The sequence below is a fragment of the Impatiens glandulifera genome, chromosome 3, assembly GCF_907164915.1.
Source record: "Impatiens glandulifera chromosome 3, dImpGla2.1, whole genome shotgun sequence".
NCBI classification, from domain to species: domain Eukaryota; kingdom Viridiplantae; phylum Streptophyta; class Magnoliopsida; order Ericales; family Balsaminaceae; genus Impatiens; species Impatiens glandulifera.
This window is the reverse complement of record NC_061864.1, coordinates 14,178,990-14,198,871: the sequence shown is the minus strand read 5'-3', so window position 1 is coordinate 14,198,871 and position 19,882 is coordinate 14,178,990. Positions and strand designations below refer to the sequence as shown.

Sequence of the window (19,882 nt, the reverse complement as noted above, 5' to 3'; positions counted from 1 at the left end):
TAATTATAAAATAAATATTTATTTAATAGATCAATTGTATTATAAATAATTTTTATTATAGAGAAAAATATTAATATAAGAGAAATTGAAGTAAAAAAAAAACAGTTTATAGCTTAATAACAGAAACTGAAAGGCAAATAGAATAATAAGAATCCTCCATCCATTGTTGTTGGTTTAGTTAATCTTTGTATCTACTACATATTTGATGGGTTTTCTTGCCTATCTTACATTCAATGCCACTAAATTCACAACTGAACATATTTTTCTTCCCGCCACCACGCCCCCTTTCTCCTTCCCCCACCGCCTTCTCCAATGATTCGCTGATATCTCCCAATGCCCAAGCTATCGAAATATGTGGTCTTGCCTCCTAATATACAAATGCATTAAACACCATCACCAAAAAACAAAATAACATTAGGAGGCTGGCTAACCTCATAGAACTCGGGTAGATTGTGAAGCTTATAAACCTCGTTCACTGCCTGAATCTGTCTTCTTATCTGAAACAATAACAAATCAAATCAAACCATGTTTTGTACATAGAATTATCTCTTTTTTGTGTGTTACCTGAACCAGCCCTCCAGCTAAAATTTCAATGGAAAGAAAAGATCGTGTTCGATCATCATTAACAAAAACTTCCCACTTGCTAAAATCAATCAAATACCTAAAACAACAAAACAGAAAGACCGGTCAATAATCAAGCAATATACATCTGATCATAACTCAGAGAACTAAGTATGATAATATCTAACCTCTTCTGAATCTGAAGCCTCTGACGAAGCATTGTTATTATCGAATCGATTTGATGAACTCGAACCGGCACTGTTCTACCTAAACTTATATGGTATTCTCTTCCCATGACAATTTGATCTAGCTTTTGTTCATCCTTGCACAAAGCATCAATTGGGATATCTAGATCAATAACATATAGTCCTTGTACTTGAGACACAACCCTTTTCAGAAACTGAATCATCTCCTTCTTTGGTGCAGCAGGTATATGAACTAAACAGAAATCACAAGTTTTACTTTTCAATTCTACTAGCTAACTAATTGGTAGAAGAAGAACTTCAATTGATTCAGATTTTCATTTCATATCTCGATTAAACAAACCTTAATACCTAATTCGATAATAGGGTTTAACAAGGGTTTCCCCCTTCATACCTGGGATGTAGACATGTAAGGCGTAATTTCCATCGACATGAGGGAAGCTTCGAATGCGATTTGCTTGAGAACCCAGCAGGTAATCCGGCGTAACTTGAGAAGGAAAAGAACAAACATTTGATGAATCGAATGTAACAAATGAAGAGATAGAAAGGCAAGAGAGCTCACTGTGAGAATCTGGCGGATTGAGAAGATCAAGAGGAGGCGGAGGCAAGACAAAATCTTGAGTCTTTGATTTGGATTTGGATTCGGATTCTGAATCAGAATCTGAAGAAGATGAAGAATCTCCATACGAAGCTCTAAGAGCTTCCATTGTTGTCTTCTTTCAAAAACAAAAAATGGGGGAATGGTTTGATCTTGTATAAAAAAATAAAATAAAGTATAGAGGTAGATTTGAATATTGATTAATAGATTAAGGGTCAAATGAAAGAAAGAAAGAATGAATGAATGAATTCAGACGTTTTCCTAAGTAATCGCATCATTCAGTTTCGTTTTCACATTCTCTCTCTATTGCGATTCAAATTCTTCATATTTCTATCCGGCGACGTGGAGAGCAATCTGATCCAGGTTTTGAGATCGTTCGTTCGTCCGTCATCACAATTCGATAATAGTTATGAATCCTGAATAGTGCGTTTCTGATCCTTGATCTTAGATCTTCTTTAATGCTGTTTCATTTGCGATATCACTTGTTTGTACTTCAATATTTGGCTTAGATCATCTTACTGCATCAATTTTAGATCATATCATTACTTGTGGATTCTCAGATTATGAATTTTGATTCGTATATATGAATCTTGTATGTTTCCTCTCCTGTGGTCATATCAGAAGATGATGAATTAGAGTGTCTGCGTCATGCTTTTCTTTTTAATTTGGCATCATTTCTTAATGATTTTCCAATTTTTATCATGTTCTTGGACCATGAAAGATGTGTATCCTCTTGAATTGTAGATCTCCACTAGTTTTTCTACATCTAGAGGTAGATAGAATGTTTATACAGAAACAGATGAATATTTTGTTATACATATGCATAATGCTTGCATTCAATCTATTAGTCTTTCGATATTCAGAGCAACTCTCTTTCAGTTGTATTGGTGGTATGATTCTTATCTTCATTCGTGTCTTCATTCGTATTCGTTTTGCAGTGATTATTTGTTCAAGCTTTTGTTGATTGGAGATTCTGGAGTTGGAAAATCATGTCTTCTTTTGAGATTTGCTGTAAGTTTGTTAGACTCCATTTGGATACATTAATTATGGATTCAGAAACTTATCTGAATTGAATTGCAGGATGATTCTTATCTTGACAGCTACATTAGCACAATTGGTGTAGACTTTGTAAGCATTTTTTATTATGATTTTGTGGGATTGACATATATATATGGAACAGAGAAGGAACATAACTAATAATGTTGCATTTTTCTTTCCTTGTGTGTAGAAAATACGAACAGTGGAGCAGGATGGGAAAACAATTAAACTTCAAATTGTATAAAAGATGTCGATTTTACCCAGTATTTTCTCTTTAGCAATGTTGATTAATAATGTCTGTGTGGTTGTTTGCAGTGGGATACTGCTGGTCAAGAACGATTCAGGACAATAACGAGTAGTTACTACAGAGGAGCACATGGAATCATTATAGTTTATGACATAACAGATCTGGATAGTTTCAATAATGTGAAACAATGGTTGAGTGAAATTGATCGTTATGCAAGTGAGAATGTAAACAAACTTCTTGTTGGTAACAAATGTGATCTAACTGATAATAGAGCTGTCTCTTATGACACTGCTAAGGCATTTGCTGATGAAATTGGAATTGCATTTATGGAAGCTAGTGCTAAAGACTCAACTAACGTTGAACAAGCTTTCATGGCTATGGCTTCTGACATCAAAAACAGGTCTACTTCAAAAACCCACTTCTTTTTTAATTTAGGATCCCCACATGAATGTTCAACTTAGGGCATTCTTAGCTATGGACTTCAACTTAAGGCGTTCTTAAGGTTCAACTTAGGCCACTTCTCGCGTTCTTAAGGTTCAACTTAGGCCACTTCTCGGTTATTGAAGGCTATTATAGAACTTGAGACCTTTTAGCCTCTTAAGCTAGGACAGTACTTCAACTTAGTCTAGGGCATTCTTAAGGCTATACACAATGAGTGTTTGTATTATTAGTAATTAAAAGTTAAAAACAACACGATACCTTAATTTACAATTATTAATTGTTGTTAAATTTTGTATATAGGATGGCGAATCAACCTGCGGCCAATGTGAAACTGCCAACTGTGCAGATTCGCGGGCAACCAGTTAACCAGAAAGGTGGTTGTTGCTCTAATTAATTAACTAATTAATTCATTTTTGTTTGGTTAATTAATTAATTAATTTCTTATATATATATATATGATTGGCTAATTAATGGGCTTCTGTTTTCTGTTTAGAAGCTCTATTTATTTAATTTAGGGGTTCTTTAATAATAACACAAGGAAAGAACTTATTTGAATTTGATTTTATATCCTTTATTAGTTGTTCATTTTTCCTTTCATTGCCACGACTCACTCACACATAATTATAATATTATATTAATTATTAAATAGGCAAACAAACAAACAAACAAAAAACAAAAGCCACTGAAAATTAAACAACCCAAGAAATAAAAGTACTTATTAATAATAACACAAACACAAGTGAGTCTTTTTACCTTTCCATACTTGATATATTATAGATCAAAGAAGTCACGTGACTAATTAGAACCAGTGTACTGTTCTGCTTTCTCCTTCATCTCACGTGCCTTACCAGCTATCTTAGACCGGGCATAATCAAGTTGACCGGCGCCGAGCGGTTTCTTTCCGGTGAGATACCTAACCATCCAAGCAAAGACTGTCAAAGAAGACAACCCAAATCCACCAGAAATCATGAACCCAGCTATGATCATGAAAAGTGTGATTGTTGCCGGAACTAAAACCGGACTGAAGATGACCATCAGAGGGGTGGCCAGAGCTAGGGCAACCACGGTTCCGGCAAGAGTCAGGCCGGAGAAGAGCAAGAGTGAGCCTCCGGCGGTGACGGCTGCAACGGCCTTGACAATCTGTGTCGATTTAGGTTGCTGATCATCCCAGCTGCTGGTAACCTGTCCTGTTGGCCTTTGATCGAGCAGTGCTGCCATTGTTGGTTATGAATTAGGAGTTTGAGTTTGAGATTGATCGGAGTATATTATAGTACTGAGATTGAGATAGAGGAAAGATAGGGTTATATATATTAATATATATAAAGAAGGAGTTGAAGAAAATGGTGGCAAGTGTTGGGTGGGGGGGCACGTGTTCATTTTTGCAGACCATTGCATGCATGCAATGGAAACTTCTTAGGTATCCGACACGATTTCGATTTTGAATATCTACCTGTTGTGCTCATGGAAATATCTATAAGGCCTTGTTTGATATTGATTAGTTATTTAAATAATTTGGATTATTTGAAAATAATAATAATAAAAACATTATTGGGTTAGTTCAAAGCAATTAAAACGAGTAATTTAAGTTATTTGGACATTTATAGATTCATAAAGTTATTTAAAATAATAAGAATTAATATTATTATTATAAAGTTAAGTTTTAAAGTAATTTAAAAATTATTTTAGATTTAACCCATGACGGAGCGGATTTATCCAACAAAATTTATCGTTTGACGGGTCGACGACGGGCTGGCTTACCATCCCGGCAGACTGAGAATCTCTAACCCAACTCAAGGTGGTTGTGGGTTAGGCGGGCCAGTCCGCGGGTTGTCTCGCTACAAATAAAAATCATTAATAATTCCAAATTAATACATTGATTTTGAGAAAAGTCCGTTTCAAAAATGAATATATTATTTAACAAAATATTAAGTTTCAGACTTTCAGTGTGAAGCTTTTGAAACTGGAACCAAGTTTGAATTCACGAAAATTTGAAGATAAGAACGAAACGAAGAAATGCAGAAAAAATAAGTAGTTGGCGGCCAATGGGCGAAGTATTAAGTATTGATTGTTGAAGACTATTAAGTATTGATTGTTGAAGACTGTAACTAAGTTTAAATCCACAAACCTTGAAGGTGAGAACGAAAAGAAGAAAGCGGAACAAATAAGTAGTCAGCGGCCGATGGGCGAAGTATTAAGTATTAATTGTTACAGTGATGCCTGAAAGAGAAATAAAACTAGGGTTATGCGGCATATTATGTCTATAAGGCTATAAATCAGATTAATTTTTTTTTGCCAAACTGTGGGCCAACCCAAGCCCGAACAGCCTTGGCCCACGACCCAAGCGGGCTGGCCCGTATAGGCCCACTTCCAAATGGGTTGCTAATATTTCAACTAAACCCGTCTAAATTGTTTGGCGGGACGGGCCAACCCAACAAGCCTAACCCAAATTGACGGCTTTAATCAAAATCATTATAGATATAAAAAATTTAAAATTTTAAATGAATTACTTAATTAATTTTTTTAATATTTTTAATAATTAGTGAATAAATAAAATAAAATTTAAATAAAACTAGTGGATAAATGTAAATTTTGTCATATATTTTAATAATTAGATTAAATAATATTGAATTAAATTAAAAAATAATAAAATAAGAAATTAAGAGGTAAACCAACATTTTTTTCTTAGTTTTTTATATTATTAACTGTGCATCTAGTTAAATTAAGAATGACATGAAAGACAAATATTTAAATTGAAAAACTTAGTTTATTGATAAAAATATGTCAAAAGGGACATACATACATGAAATTACAAAAAAATAAATAACTTAAATAAAATCTAAGGGAATGGGGGAATGTCTAGGGGAGGGGATTGGAAGACGAAGCCATTGTCTCCACAGCGAGGTTCATTTCCATTATGTGTTGACTCAGCATATTGATCACCTCCTCACACTCATTTGCATTAAGAGTGGAGGACACGACCAACGGGTTGTCACACATGCTTTGGTACATGGTTAGCGTGACCTCCTTCTTCCGATTTTCTCCCCTCTGCTTCTTAATCTTTTCTTGAATCTTCTCGAGCCTCTGTTGTGTGAAACTCTCCTGATTCACCATCCTCTTCTTTTGCTCGTCTATCGAAAGGCTCTTAAACCTCTCGATAGTCCTTCGAGCACCTTCCTCCGAGGGCCAAACCGTTGGTTGAGGATCACTCTCGTCATTTATGATGACACACCCCTCGATCCCACACAGGGTGGTTATTTCGTGCATCTTTTTGACCAAACCACCCTTCCTTTTCCTGAGTGTAGCTTTCCTTGCACGGTTATTGGCAATGAAGGAAAGTTGCAACTTTCTCCTGGTGGTCATAGTGTAACAAAAGTGAGAATAAGAAACAATATTTATTTGTGAAATAAATGGAAGAGAAAATATTTTCACTGATGAATTTGTTTTCACTCAATGGCTTTATTTATATGGATAGAAATTTGTATTAATTAATGATTAAGGATAATCACAATCCTTCCCAACAAAAATAAAATTAAAAAATGTTTAAAAATATAATTGTTGAGATTTTGTAAATAATTATGTTTCCAAAAGTTTTTAAAATTAATTACTATGCTACTAACTTTTTCTATTGTAATCTAAATATTAGATTTTTTCCCTTATTTAACCGATATCAAGATATTATTCTAAAATTGATATCATCCCATTTTTGGGATAATATCTTGATATCAGTTAATTAAAGAAAAAAAATATAATATTACAATAGAAAATGATAGTACCATACTAATTAATTTTAAAAACTTTTGGGATAATATTTTAATATCATTAATGGAAAAAAATCAAAAAGTATTTTAATTATAATAGAACAGTTCATAATTAATATTGAATTAGTAAAAAGTATAATTAAAAATAAATAAAAAAGATTGATGTTGGAAAATTTTTTTGTGTAATATTTGTTTAACGTGTTAACAACTGGACAAATTAAAAATAAAAAAAAATAATTGATTTGTTTAACTTATAAGGGATTAACAAAAAATATTTTTATCACAATCATAAAACATTAAAAAAAACATTGTAATAACATATCCATCTCCTAAACAATGAATAAATCAAAGTAGTCACGATGAATACTCGATCCATCTATAAATATAACTACAGAAAAGACAAAGAGGAGAGAAACATTGAAATAAAAAACTTGATGGCTAACAAAAATGGCCAGAATAAGATTTCTATCAAAAACTCTTCCTAAATCAGGATAAAAAAAACTCAAACTAGCACGATAAATGAATGACGAGAGTAATAATAAGATGATTGTTCTTCAAAAATAGAACTAGATGGGAAGATAAAGAGGAGAGAAACATCCAAATCAAAAACTAAATGGTCTACAAAGATGGCCGATATAAGATCTCTATCAAAAGTTCCTAAATCGGGTAAAAAAGAACTCTGATTGAGTTTATAAAAAATAATTTTGTCCAAATGAATGCCACAATACAACTCTTTTGTGACAAATAGATCTGTTCATTTGAGTGAAGAAAAATCAAGCCCTACATGCTACATCCTGCAATCTTGCCAACATGAATAATCTTCAAAAATCCATTAAACAAATCATAGAATAGGGTAAAAGTAAAATTTATCGTCCAAATCAACAAAACTTGAAATAAATAAAAATGTTGTGGTAAAACAAACCTATCAAAGTAGCCTAGTAAGAGTCGGCATAAAGATAAAAAAAATCACGTGTTAATTTGATTCCAATTGAAAGCGTTTTGATTGAAAACATGGGTCATAACTGAGGGGTATCATGTTAGTTCTCTTTAATTCAAAAAAATAAAATAAAAATATTGTTACTCACGATAAAAAAGAAAAAAATCTTCCAAAATCTTAGAAGGCCGCCGCCCGCCAATAGGTAGAGAAAGAAACAAAAGAGAGTAAGAAGAAAAAAAACACATTTACAACTAACACGGAATGAAACGTTTTATAGGAAAGAAAAAGAAACTCTAGACATTGTACCCTAACCCTAACCCTAAACGTTGTCTCGTAAAAAAGATTACGCGCAATTGGGTTGTCTCGTAAAAGGATCACGCGCAATTGGGTAAGCCCAACTCATATTACATAACCCAAATAAAATAAATAAATGAATTGGTATGAAACGAAAATTTTATTTTACTAGTAATGGATAAATTAATTAATTTTTTTTAGTAGATGGTTTTAATCAAATTAGAAAAGTTCAAAGAAAAAATATGTTCACACTTAATGGAATGAAACGTATTGTATGAAAGAAAAGAAACCCTAAACGTTGTCTCGTAAAAAAGATTACGCGCAATTGGATTGTCTCGTAAAAGGATTACGCGCAATTGGGTAAGCCCAACTAATATTACTTAACCCAAATAAAATAAATAAATGAATTGGGTATGAAACGAAAATTTTATTTTACTAGTAATGGATAAATTAATTAATTTTTTTTAGTAAATGGTTTTAATCAAATTAGAAAAGTTTAAAGAAAAAATATGTCACACTTAATGGAATGAAATGAAAGAAAAGAAACCCTAAACATTGTCTCTAAAAGGGGTTAGGCACAATTGGGTAAGCCCAACTCACATTAACTAACCCAAATAAAATGAATAAATGAGTTGGGTATGAATTGAAACCCAACTCACATTAACTAACCCAAATAAATGAATAAATGAGTTGGGTATGAATTGAAAATCATTTTACTAGTATTGGATAAATTAATTTAGAGAAAAATAGTATCTCAGCTGCTGGTAACCTGTCCTGCTGGCCTTTGATCGAGCATTGCTGCCATTGTTGGTTATGAAGGAGTTTGAGTTTGAGATTGATCGGAGTACATTGTACTGAGATAGGGTTATATATTAATATATATAAAGAAGGAGTTGAAGAAAATGGTGGCAAGTGTTCATTCTTGCAGGTCATTGCATGCATGCAATGGAAATTTCTTAGGTATCCGACAAGATTTCGACTTTGAATATCTACCTGTTGTGTGCATGGAAATATCTATAAGGCCTTGTTTGATATTTTGATTAGTTATTTAAATAATTTGGATTATTTGAAAAAAAATCTATACAATATAATAAATATATAATAATAAAACTAAAAAAATCTTTATTTAATAGTATATTTTGACATATTTTAAATAATTATATACTAAATATTCTATATTTTAATTTATAGTTGTCTATATATTTTTTACACGAAATACGATAATATTAAATTATTATTATTAAATAAAAATAATTATTATATATTTTTAAACCCTCTCAACAATCATTTTATTTTTTGTTTTCTCTTTTTTATATATATTATATAATGTCTTATCTGTCTAGTTATTATTATTAATTTTATAAAAATATATTTTATTTTTTTTCATATATTTTTTAAAATTTCCTAATTAATTAATTTCTCTTTATCTTTATCATGTAAAATATATATTTTCTTATTAATAATTTTTATATTTATATATAATATTACATATTTATTTTATATTAAGTAAATGCCTAAAATCATATTAAAAGACAAAATTAAAAATGTATTTTTATTAAATCATACCAAAGTGATTTAAAAATGCATTTGAAACTTATTTATCTTAATAAAGAAATAAATTGAGACACTAAAAGTAATAACTAATGTTATTTTTTAATAAATAATAATTATTATATATATTAATATAAAATACTGAAATAAAATAAATAAATATTTATTAAAAATAAATTATAAAAAATAAAAATTATATATTATAAATATATTTAACTAAATATGTTAAGTTTTAAATTATTAAAAAATATATTAATTTAAGACTTATTTATTATCATAAAAAAAATAAACTAAGACCAAAGAATAATTTTTTTATTTAATTATATATATATATATATATTAATTTTAAATATTTTTTTAATATTTTACCATTATCTATTATAATAATTTATTATTATTCAAAAACAATATATTTTATGCTTAAAAGAATAATTTTTTATTATCACATATTTTTTTTAATTATATATATATATATTAATTTATTTATTTTTTATATTTATCTAATTATCTAATATAAACTTTTATTTATTTTAAAACAATTAATTATTTAAAAAAAAAATATTTATAAATTTCAATTCTTACTCAATTTGGTTATTAAATAATTAACATCATTATAAATATAAAAAATATAAAAATTTAAATGAATTAAATAATGAACAAATTATTTAGGCGGTCCTCGAATTATTTCGATCAATCACTTTTAGCCCTCAAATTAATTTTTGAAACAAATCGCTCCTTCAACTTTTAGAAAGGTCACCAACCAATGGTATTTTCGTCAACTTTTTGATTAAACATAACGGCTTAAGCTTAAAATATATTTTTTTTATATATTATCTTTAATCTTATTTTTTTATATTTATATGTATAACGGCTTAAGCTTAAAATATATTTTTTTTATATATTATCTTTAATCTTATTTTTTTATATTTATATGTATAATTATTAAATTGTTTATATATAATATTATATATATATCTTTTATTATTAAATTTTATATTTATATAATTATTAAATCTCATATATATATATATATATATATATATATATATATATATATATATATATATATATATATATATATATATATATAAAAGTTTTAAAATAATTTATATGTATTATCTTTAATTATTAATTATATATATATAAATAAATTTATATAATTTATATAATATATATTTTAAAAAATAGTTTGAAAATTAATAAACTTAATGATAACTTTTCAATACTCAATTATCTCTAACTATAAAAATAAAGAATATATATATACATATATTATCTATATATTATATAAAAGATTTAATAATTATATAAATATAAAATTTAATAATAAAAGATATATATATAATATTATATATAAACGATTTAATAATTATATATATAAATATAAACAAATAAGATTAAAGATAATATATAAAACAATAATATTTTAAGTTAAGCCGTTATATTTAACTAAAAAGTTGATCGTAACTTCGTAAGAACCGTGGGTGACATTTATAAAGGTTGAAGGGACAATTTATTTCAAAAATTAATTTAAGGACTAAATGTGAGCCATCAGAGTAATTAAAGGACCCAAAGAAATTTGCCCTTACATAATTTCCTTAATTTTTTATATGATTTTGAGTAATTTACCCTTATATATACATACCCTTCATCCCCTCTCATCTGTACTAAAATCCCTCATTTCTCCTTCGTCTACTCTTTCTTATATATTTAATCGTATTTGTAAAGATGGGTGAATAAACTGGAGACATGTACCAGAATCAACATGCTTTTGATCTCTCCATTAATGTTCCTCCTCAAGGTTTCCAAATGCTTTGATGATGATGGCCGCCTCAAACGAACTGGTAAAAAAAACAAAACAGACCCATCTTGTAACCCGACCCTGTTTTTAAAATCCTCTGTTCTTTAATGTGGGTCGACGGTTTGGACGGCCAGTGGCCATATAATCACGGCGGTTATAGGCTCGGGAGTTCTATCTTTGGCTTTGGCGACAGCTCAATTAGGTTGGGTTGCCGGTCCGGAGGTGATGTTTTTATTCTCTCTGGTTACTTATTACACATCTGCCATTCTCGCCGCTTGTTACCGGTCCGGCGATCCGGTCACCGGAAAAAGAAATTATACTTATATGGATGCAGTCCGATCTAATCTTGGTAAGTTTTTTTGAAATGGGTTTTTGTTAACTTTGTTAGGGTATGATGGAAACTTATTGTAATTGATGATTTGTGTTTTTAGGTGGGTTTCAAGTTAAGATTTGTGGGATTCAAGCGGCGACCGGTAACAAGCGGCGAGAAGGCAGATGTGTAATAAGTAACAAGAGAGAATAAAAACATCACCGCCGGACCGGCAACCCAACCTAATTGAGCTGTCGCCCAAGCCAAAGATAGAACTCCCGAGCCTATAACCGCCGTGATTATATGGGCACTGGCTGTCCAAACCGACCCACATTAAAGAACAGAGGATTTTAAAAACAGGGTCGGGTTACAAGATGGGTCTGTTTTGTTTTTTTTACCAGTTCGTTTGAGGCGGCCATCATCATCAAAGCATTTGGAAACCTTGAGGAGGAACATTAATGGAGAGATCAAAAGCATGTTGATTCTGGTTCTTGTTTCCAATTTGTTCACCCATCTTTACAAATTGTCAAATACGATAATTTAATATATAAGAAAGATTAGATTCTTCTTCTTTTCTAAGTGCGAATTTTACAGTTTCAGATAAATAAAAAATAGTAGAATTACCCAAAGATATCATTGTTTTCATTGTAATAGGGAAATCGGTAGATAAATCTCTTTATGGATGTTTGCAGTTTATATATATAATCTTAATAAAAATAATAATTAATTTAAAATGTTGAAGATGTGGGTTATACACCTCCAAACATTTTAAAAGTGATAATTACAAAACTAATTGTATAAATTAATTGTTTTGAATACATTATAAAAAGATTAAATTTAAATATTATTTTATTTTATTTATTTTTAAATAATATAAAAAAATAAAATCAAAATAATTTATAAACTCGTAAAACTGTAAATTTAAAAATAATTAATTTAAAATTGTAAAAGTTTATCGAAAAATATAATCTTTAGACTTTTAAATCGTACAATCACACAGTTTTACAATATAAATTGAGATTTTAACTTAGTTGAGTTAAATTAATTTTATTTATTAGCCTTATTCATTTTATTGTTTTATTTGTAGTTGGTTTGTATTAGTATAGTTAAATAGGTAAAAAAATATTGTAAATTTTGGAGTAAGAGTACGTAAAAGATTTTGGATAAATTTATTAATTTAAAATGATAAAGAATAATTTAATTTATTTTAATATTTTAGTTAATAATGAAAATTATATAATTATAGTTATAAAATAAATATTTGACTGAACAGTTAATTAATTTTATTTTGTATGATTCATTTCTTTTTTTATAAGAAAACGAGAAACTTCAAACAAATTAAAATTCATGAAACCAAAAAATCATGGTATTAAAAAAATGATTTAATACTCTGAAATTAGCCCTCACATTTTGATACAGCAATAAATTGTTTCTAGATTTTAAATATCATGAAATTCACCAAATATTTGGGCTTATTATATCAATATCCGAAAATAATTTGAGGCTTAAATAAAAAGAGTTAGGGAATTTATAAGCTTTTCCAAAATATTAGAAACCTAAATAAAATAAAGCAATATATATGAAAGTGCTTTGACAATTAGAGGCCTAAATAAAATAAAGCAAATATATCTTGATGATGATCACGAATTGAATAAAATGGAGAAATAAGTTACTTTATTTAAAAGTTTCTTTTACATTTTTTTAAAAAAATTATAAAATAAATAATATACTCTCTAATTAGTTAATAAATTTATTAAAAAGTTTAAATATTAAGTTCAAAATTTCAAAGTATTTATAAGCTTTTGCCTCAACTTAAACTCTCTATGTTCATCGGTAAAACCATGTATTACGCCTTAAACTTAGATTGAATGAATTTATTTTGGCTATTTTTTTTTTTAATTTCATATAGTTTTTATATCCTTTTATTAGTTTGCCACAAATACATAATTATATTTGTTTAGATTTTTCACCATAGTTAACTTAACTTTCATTGATAGAATTAATGAAAAAAATTATTCTTTTAAATAAATTTAATTAAAAGCTTAACTATTTATAATTCATTAATAATGGTGATAATATGCATGATTTGTCAAATGATGATCTAGTGTTATTGACAATTAATCATCCAACAACATTGATGAAGGAGTAGCAGCTAAATATCTTTCTTTATGTAAGAAAGAAACTAAAATAAAAAAGTAAGGTCAGAGAAAGAAGAGGAGATAGACAGCTAGAACCGGACAATGGAATATACAGTTCATCAAAAAGAGAAGGCATGATCATTACAGACCTACAAGAACTCGAACTGCTGATTCCAGGCCCAATTTGTTGTGCCCCACCAATCCCCAATTTTAAGGAAACATATTTGACTATTCGGTGGAAAAGTATATCGATTGCCTTATTCCATGGAACCATCTTTCATACTTAAAATTTAATTTTAAGAAAAAAGGATATTTCAGCAAACTGGCCCACTCACATTAGGCAGGGTAGGACCAAAGGTGAAGGGTATCCCCAAAAGGGCAATAAACAAGAGAGCATGGATAAATGTGGTAAATTTAGGACATCATAAGTCAATTTACCAGCACAACTCGAGCAGGAATCGCGATAAAAGGATATAGAGTAGAACACTCATCTCTTTCATCTTATTATTTTCCCCATGGAATTTAGAATACTTGAAGGGTCGATTCTTTTTTTTTTTTTATTCTTATCTTCCACATTTATGAATGAAGAGGCTTAATTATAACTCAGTTTAGTTATTAGTTATAACTCAGTATATATTCATTCTTTATTTTAGATTAATTTGATTTATTATCATCAAATTAGAATAGAGTCAAAAAATAGCTAGTTTTTTTTAATAAAGCAAAGCGATATGTATATAATATTGAAATTCAAATCTATTATAGAATTGTATCTGTCTAAAAAGATTCTATTTTTCTAATTATAATTAGAAAGGTATGAAAATAGAAAATATATTTAATAAAATATTCTAGAAGTCTAATAACAAAAAAAAAAAAAATATAAATTGAACGAAAAAAACAAATGAAGATTAGTCTAAACCCTAAACCGAGCTTCCTTCTAATTTTTTAAAATGAGATCAAATAATTTACTTTCAAATCATATAATAGTAAAAAAAAATTACCTTAGGTAAAATATTGAACGGGTAGATTGAGGGCAGTGGGTTTTACCGTTTTAGGGTTAATTGTAGTAATTTATGTGTTGAGAGATTAATCACCATTGATAAATACACATTCCATAAAACCAAGGGTCTCTTCGAAACAGAGACAAATTTCAGAGGACCATTTTAATAAATTACACTGACAGCTCATTTATCACATCCAATCATTGCTTGCCAGCTTTCATTATTAATCTCATCTATCATCCACCATTAGAAAAACTCTCTTCTATCTTCGGCTCGGCTCCTTCAGCCGTCGACTCCTCCTTACTCCTCTTCACAGATCCACCTTCAGAAGCCGATGAAGCCGACTCAGTGGCTCGGCGTTTCCCCAATATCCTAATCGGCTCCGGATCGTTCAACGCGATCCTATGAGGAAAATTTAGCAGTGCCCTTGAGCCACGCATCCTATAAGCGGCTCGGTCATAAGCCATCGCGGCTTCCTCAGCCGTCTCATAAGTCCCAAGCCATACCCTAGCTCCTTTCTTAGCCGGATCTCTTATCTCCGCCGCAAATTTCCCCCACGGCCGCTGTCTTACACCTCTGTAATGCCTTCCCTTCTTCACCACCGCCGCCGTCGCCGCCACCTCCATCGTCTTCTCCGGCGTTTGCGTTTGCGTTATCTTATCATCCTTCCACAAAGCATGCGAGATTGTACAGGGCTCCATTAATTCTTCAATTGGCTCGGGTTTAATAACATCCGGCGCCGTCGCTGTTAAACTTAACGGCGTCCAGCCGGTGTTCAAGGCGTCACGGAGGATCCCATATATGACCATATCTTCTGAATCGTCAACTTTTAACGGCAAATCACCCCAAGTATCGGTTAAACATGGGATAAGTCTACCGAAACTTGAACTCCGGCAATACATGGGTAAATCGCCGGCCGGAAAACTCATAGCCGCCGCTTGTTGTCCTTGCATGTAAATTACTATCTGGGTTTTCGATTTCAGTATAGAATTTGTATGAAAAATTGGATCTTTGAGAGAAGAAATTGGAATTGGAAAGAAAATGAAAGAGAAGAATATAAATGAAGTTGGGAGAGAGAAAGATTGTTGGTTCATGCACCTTGGTGGGACCCATTTTTTAAAAATATTAATTTTAAATTATAATTTTTTATTTGTTTTGTACATCAAGTTGGCCAAGTAGACAAGAGGAGAAAGTTTGGATTTTTCAATCACGTGCGTAAAAGTTGTTAACTTGCTTGCGCATCTGATGACGTCATTAGTGTCTTTTGATTAAAGGAAAGAGTAAAGTTTTATTAAATTAATAAACGTGAAGCTAAATTAGGTAGACAGACTGTATTAATTAATTAATTAATTAATTAATTATTATTAAATATTTTAATACACCAACCATTATCGATTATCATCATCAGCATCATCTTAGATTTATATCAGTGCCCCTTTAGATTAAGTGCGATTAATTTGTAATTAGTTAATTAATTAATTGAATGATTAGAGTAATTAATCATTTTAATATTAATATAGTCGAATTTTGGATTTGGGTTTGATACACCCCATTCTCGATCCCGAACCTTCTACATTTCTCATTCTCAACCCCGATTTAAAATATTCAACTCGACCATCGAGTATCTACGAGTATTAGGCATAGGGTACAAGTACATATATCCCATCGTCATCTTTAGTTGTGCATATTTTATTATTTTATTAATATAATAATAATATGCATACAATACAATGAGAATCACAATTATTTGCATGGTTTGATTCAATTAAATAAAATTATCTACATAATTATATAAAAAAATATCCCAAAATGACCCATTATTTGTGTTGGGTGGGAGTGGACTGTGGAAAACATGCTGGACAAGGGGTTGGTATAGTCAATATAAATAAGTCATGTATTTGTTTTTAGCTCTAACAATATGAGTTTTATTATTATTTTAAGATTGAAATATATACAACTTTGATGGGTAATATATATATTTTTTTATATTGATATGTATCTCGGTTTATGTTTGATTCCTGCTTATAGCTTAAAGTTTCATCGTTTGTGTGGTTTAAAACCTCAAGTATAATTTTCGATGTTTATATTGTTAAAACTCTTATTTGATTTTATAATTAAAATAGGTTGAGTTAAGAATGAACAAAAATGTTTAAACATAGAGTAGAGACAATAAACAAAGATGTTATAGTTAGTTTTTAATCATGGAACATCTAATAAATGTGAATAATCAACTTCATGCCCTTTGAACAAAATAAATGTGTTCCTAACAATTGAGCTGTCTAGATGGCGATGAAGTGGACAGTTCATTTTTTGGACATTAGGAGAAGCCAACTTTATAAAAGAAGGCGAAGTCATATTAAGATTTTTGTAATCGATTGTGAAAGGAAAAAAACATTATTTGAAACCACTAGCCAACATATTTAAAAAATTGGGTGAAAATTGATGTAATCCTTTCTCTATGTTATCATGCACTTGTGTTGTTATTTTTCTTTTTCATATTTTAAAACTTCCTTCTTTAGCTCCCAATTAGTTGAAACCCTTATTGAAAAAACAAAGTAATTAAGTTGAAATTAAAGAAAAGGAGTAATGTAAAATTTATTTCATTTAAATATATTATTTATTACTTTCCATTTATATGTTAGGTTATGAGTATTAACGCACAAAAACTTCAATTAAAACATCCTTAAACCTAATGACCATTTATTAAAGATAAAATAAAGAAAAAAAATACCTAGTAAGAGAAATATATTAAAATGATAAATAATAACATGAGATCTTATGAATGGGATTAAGAATTGTAATTTGAAACCGTCCCGTAAATATCAAACCGATTTGTCCTGTTTGGTATGACTTTTCCCCAAAACCGAACGGGGATGGAACGGAGATGGTATTTGTGTCTTCCGCCCCGCTCCGATCTCACTCCGATTATGCCCCGAACATATAAAACATAATTAAATCACCAATATATTTATTTATTCACCATATTTTATAAGAATGATAAGTTTATTTCTTTATAATAATATAAAATTTCAATATATTATAATATATACACGGCCGTGTAGAATTCTTCGGATATTATATTAAAAAATTCGTTTATATAATATTATTTTATAATTTATTTTAAAAAAAAATATATTTTATTAAAGGTGCCCCGTGTAATTTCCTCTAAACCGAACAAAACCGAATGAGGCGGGATATTATTAAAAAAATCGTCGAAATAAAACGAGTCCGAACCGCCCTGTTGCTATCTCTAAATGGGATAGGGAGACTAGGGTTTTATAGGATGCCCCTCTAAAGGTTAAAGGTGTTACCTTAAAATAAATTGCATTTAATATTTTTGTCTTTCATAATTATAATCCGTGACAATGAAAATAATCATTTTTTAGTTTGAGTGGACCTGCCCAATTATCAACATTTAGCTTCAACTTGCAAAGCCATCAAATTAACAAGGCCCATCCACCCGACCATTTCTATTTAATATAATTATAATAATAGAACTTATGACTTTCATTTGTATTTTGATTTGCTCACATTTATAACTTTTATGTTATATAATTTTATGTCATGTATGTCGATTTATAAAGTCTATAACAGGCAGTTTATTATATAAAAGTTTAGTCACATGTTATTTGAGAATAATTCAAGAATCAATATATATCTATGACGTTTTCATCATTTTCTTTTCCTTTACCTTCTTTCGTAAACCTTAGATCGACTTACTCTGTATATATGATATATGATATGATGCGATTTCAAAGTCAATAAGGCTTTTTTCGGGCTCTTGTCAAGTTTTCCTTGCCTTGATACTTATTTATTTTTAAATGGTCACAAAGGTTTAAATTTATGATTTTGTGGTTATGATATTCCATTTATGTTAATAAATAGTTTTAACTTTCTCTATTTGGCTTGGGATGATATTGTTCATCAGGTGGTAGTTTTTTTCGTTTTTCACTTTAAATTAAAAATAATGAAAATAATTCTTAATAAAAAAATTATCACATGATAGTTGAAGACACATTTTAAAATATTTTCAAAGAGATTGAAAAAAATATCTCAAATTTTCATCTTATAAGCTGACAATAACTAAACTTAACTTTTAACCTGAAAAACATACAGATTCGAACGCCAGTAATTTGGGACAGAGTCAAACATATGCTACAACATTTTTAAGGGAAGACAAAAACCTTTTTTAGTTAATATATTTATTTTCATTTATGAAAAATTAATATTTATAATGTGAAATATTTATTTTTTTATGTCAATTAATTATAGGAGGCATAGAAACCACAAGGTATCTCAAATGACAAAATTACTCTTAAAATAATAAATGTCACGAGTTCAATTTTCACTTATAATGTCTTAAATGAAAAATGACAAAAGTAGTCACGGTGGGAGGGGCATAACAAAAATAAGAATCCTGAAATTCTGAAAAAAAAAATATTTTCTATTAGATTAGCATGGGTTCGTTCAAAGAACGATTACACAATTAGAATAAACAAGATTCATCATCTTCTTCAATTCAATCTCTTTTCATCGCAAGGGAAAAGGGCAGGGGAAGAATGTCACATGACGCAGTAAGCTTACATGAAAATAAACACTCTAACTGTAATAATTATGAGCTTATATTGACTGTAATCTTTTAGTTTGTAACATTTGTTGTGTGAATGTTATTAATCAAATCTTTTAGTTTGTAACATTTGTTGTGTGAATGTTATTAATCAGATATTTTAAGGTCCGTTCATTGTCATCCTTTAATCATAAACATCTCACTTTTGAGAATTTTACCGTTTTAAAAAAAAATATTTAGTCGATAACTATAATGAAGTAAATAGTTTTATGGAGGTTTGAAATCACAAATTTTCATATAATATGGTCTTTATCAGTGTAGTGCAATTCATAATAGTATCCTTATCAATATTGTTAATAGATGATTCACTTTACTTACAAAGAGATTTCTCTCATGCTCAGACTTAGTTTACCATTTTTCGAGTCTCGGCAAACATGCTC

At 29.5% G+C, this 19,882-nt stretch overlaps 5 protein-coding genes across 5 annotated transcripts; 1 reads left to right on the top strand and 4 right to left on the bottom strand.

Moving 5' to 3' along the window:
* Positions 1-113: 113 nt before the first annotated feature.
* LOC124928587 (U6 snRNA phosphodiesterase 1) lies at positions 114-1,494 on the bottom strand. Its single transcript, XM_047468825.1, has 6 exons — positions 1,327-1,494; positions 1,159-1,251; positions 750-999; positions 565-661; positions 432-497; positions 114-367 (listed from the first exon to the last, which is right to left on the bottom strand). Exons 1-6 carry the CDS (start codon positions 1,469-1,471, stop codon positions 179-181), a joined length of 840 nt encoding a protein of 279 aa, XP_047324781.1. The 5' UTR covers positions 1,472-1,494; the 3' UTR covers positions 114-178.
* Positions 1,495-1,632: 138 nt separating this feature from the next.
* On the top strand, positions 1,633-3,604 carry LOC124928588 (ras-related protein RABD2c-like). The gene is made up of 6 exons (XM_047468826.1): positions 1,633-1,785; positions 2,301-2,373; positions 2,443-2,490; positions 2,591-2,638; positions 2,716-3,047; positions 3,389-3,604. Exons 1-6 carry the CDS (start codon positions 1,772-1,774, stop codon positions 3,480-3,482), a joined length of 609 nt encoding a protein of 202 aa, XP_047324782.1. The 5' UTR covers positions 1,633-1,771; the 3' UTR covers positions 3,483-3,604.
* Positions 3,605-3,870: 266 nt separating this feature from the next.
* LOC124929793 (oleosin L) lies at positions 3,871-4,306 on the bottom strand. The gene has a single exon (XM_047470184.1). The coding sequence runs from the start codon at positions 4,304-4,306 to the stop codon at positions 3,884-3,886; it is 423 nt and encodes a 140-aa protein (XP_047326140.1). The 3' UTR covers positions 3,871-3,883.
* Positions 4,307-5,944: 1,638 nt separating this feature from the next.
* On the bottom strand, positions 5,945-6,448 carry LOC124929792 (agamous-like MADS-box protein AGL80). Its single transcript, XM_047470183.1, has one exon. The coding sequence runs from the start codon at positions 6,446-6,448 to the stop codon at positions 5,945-5,947; it is 504 nt and encodes a 167-aa protein (XP_047326139.1).
* An 8,522-nt stretch (positions 6,449-14,970) lies between these two features.
* Positions 14,971-15,910, bottom strand: LOC124932691 (ethylene-responsive transcription factor 2-like). Its single transcript, XM_047473359.1, has one exon. It carries the CDS (start codon positions 15,826-15,828, stop codon positions 15,112-15,114), a length of 717 nt encoding a protein of 238 aa, XP_047329315.1. The 5' UTR covers positions 15,829-15,910; the 3' UTR covers positions 14,971-15,111.
* Positions 15,911-19,882: the final 3,972 nt, after the last annotated feature.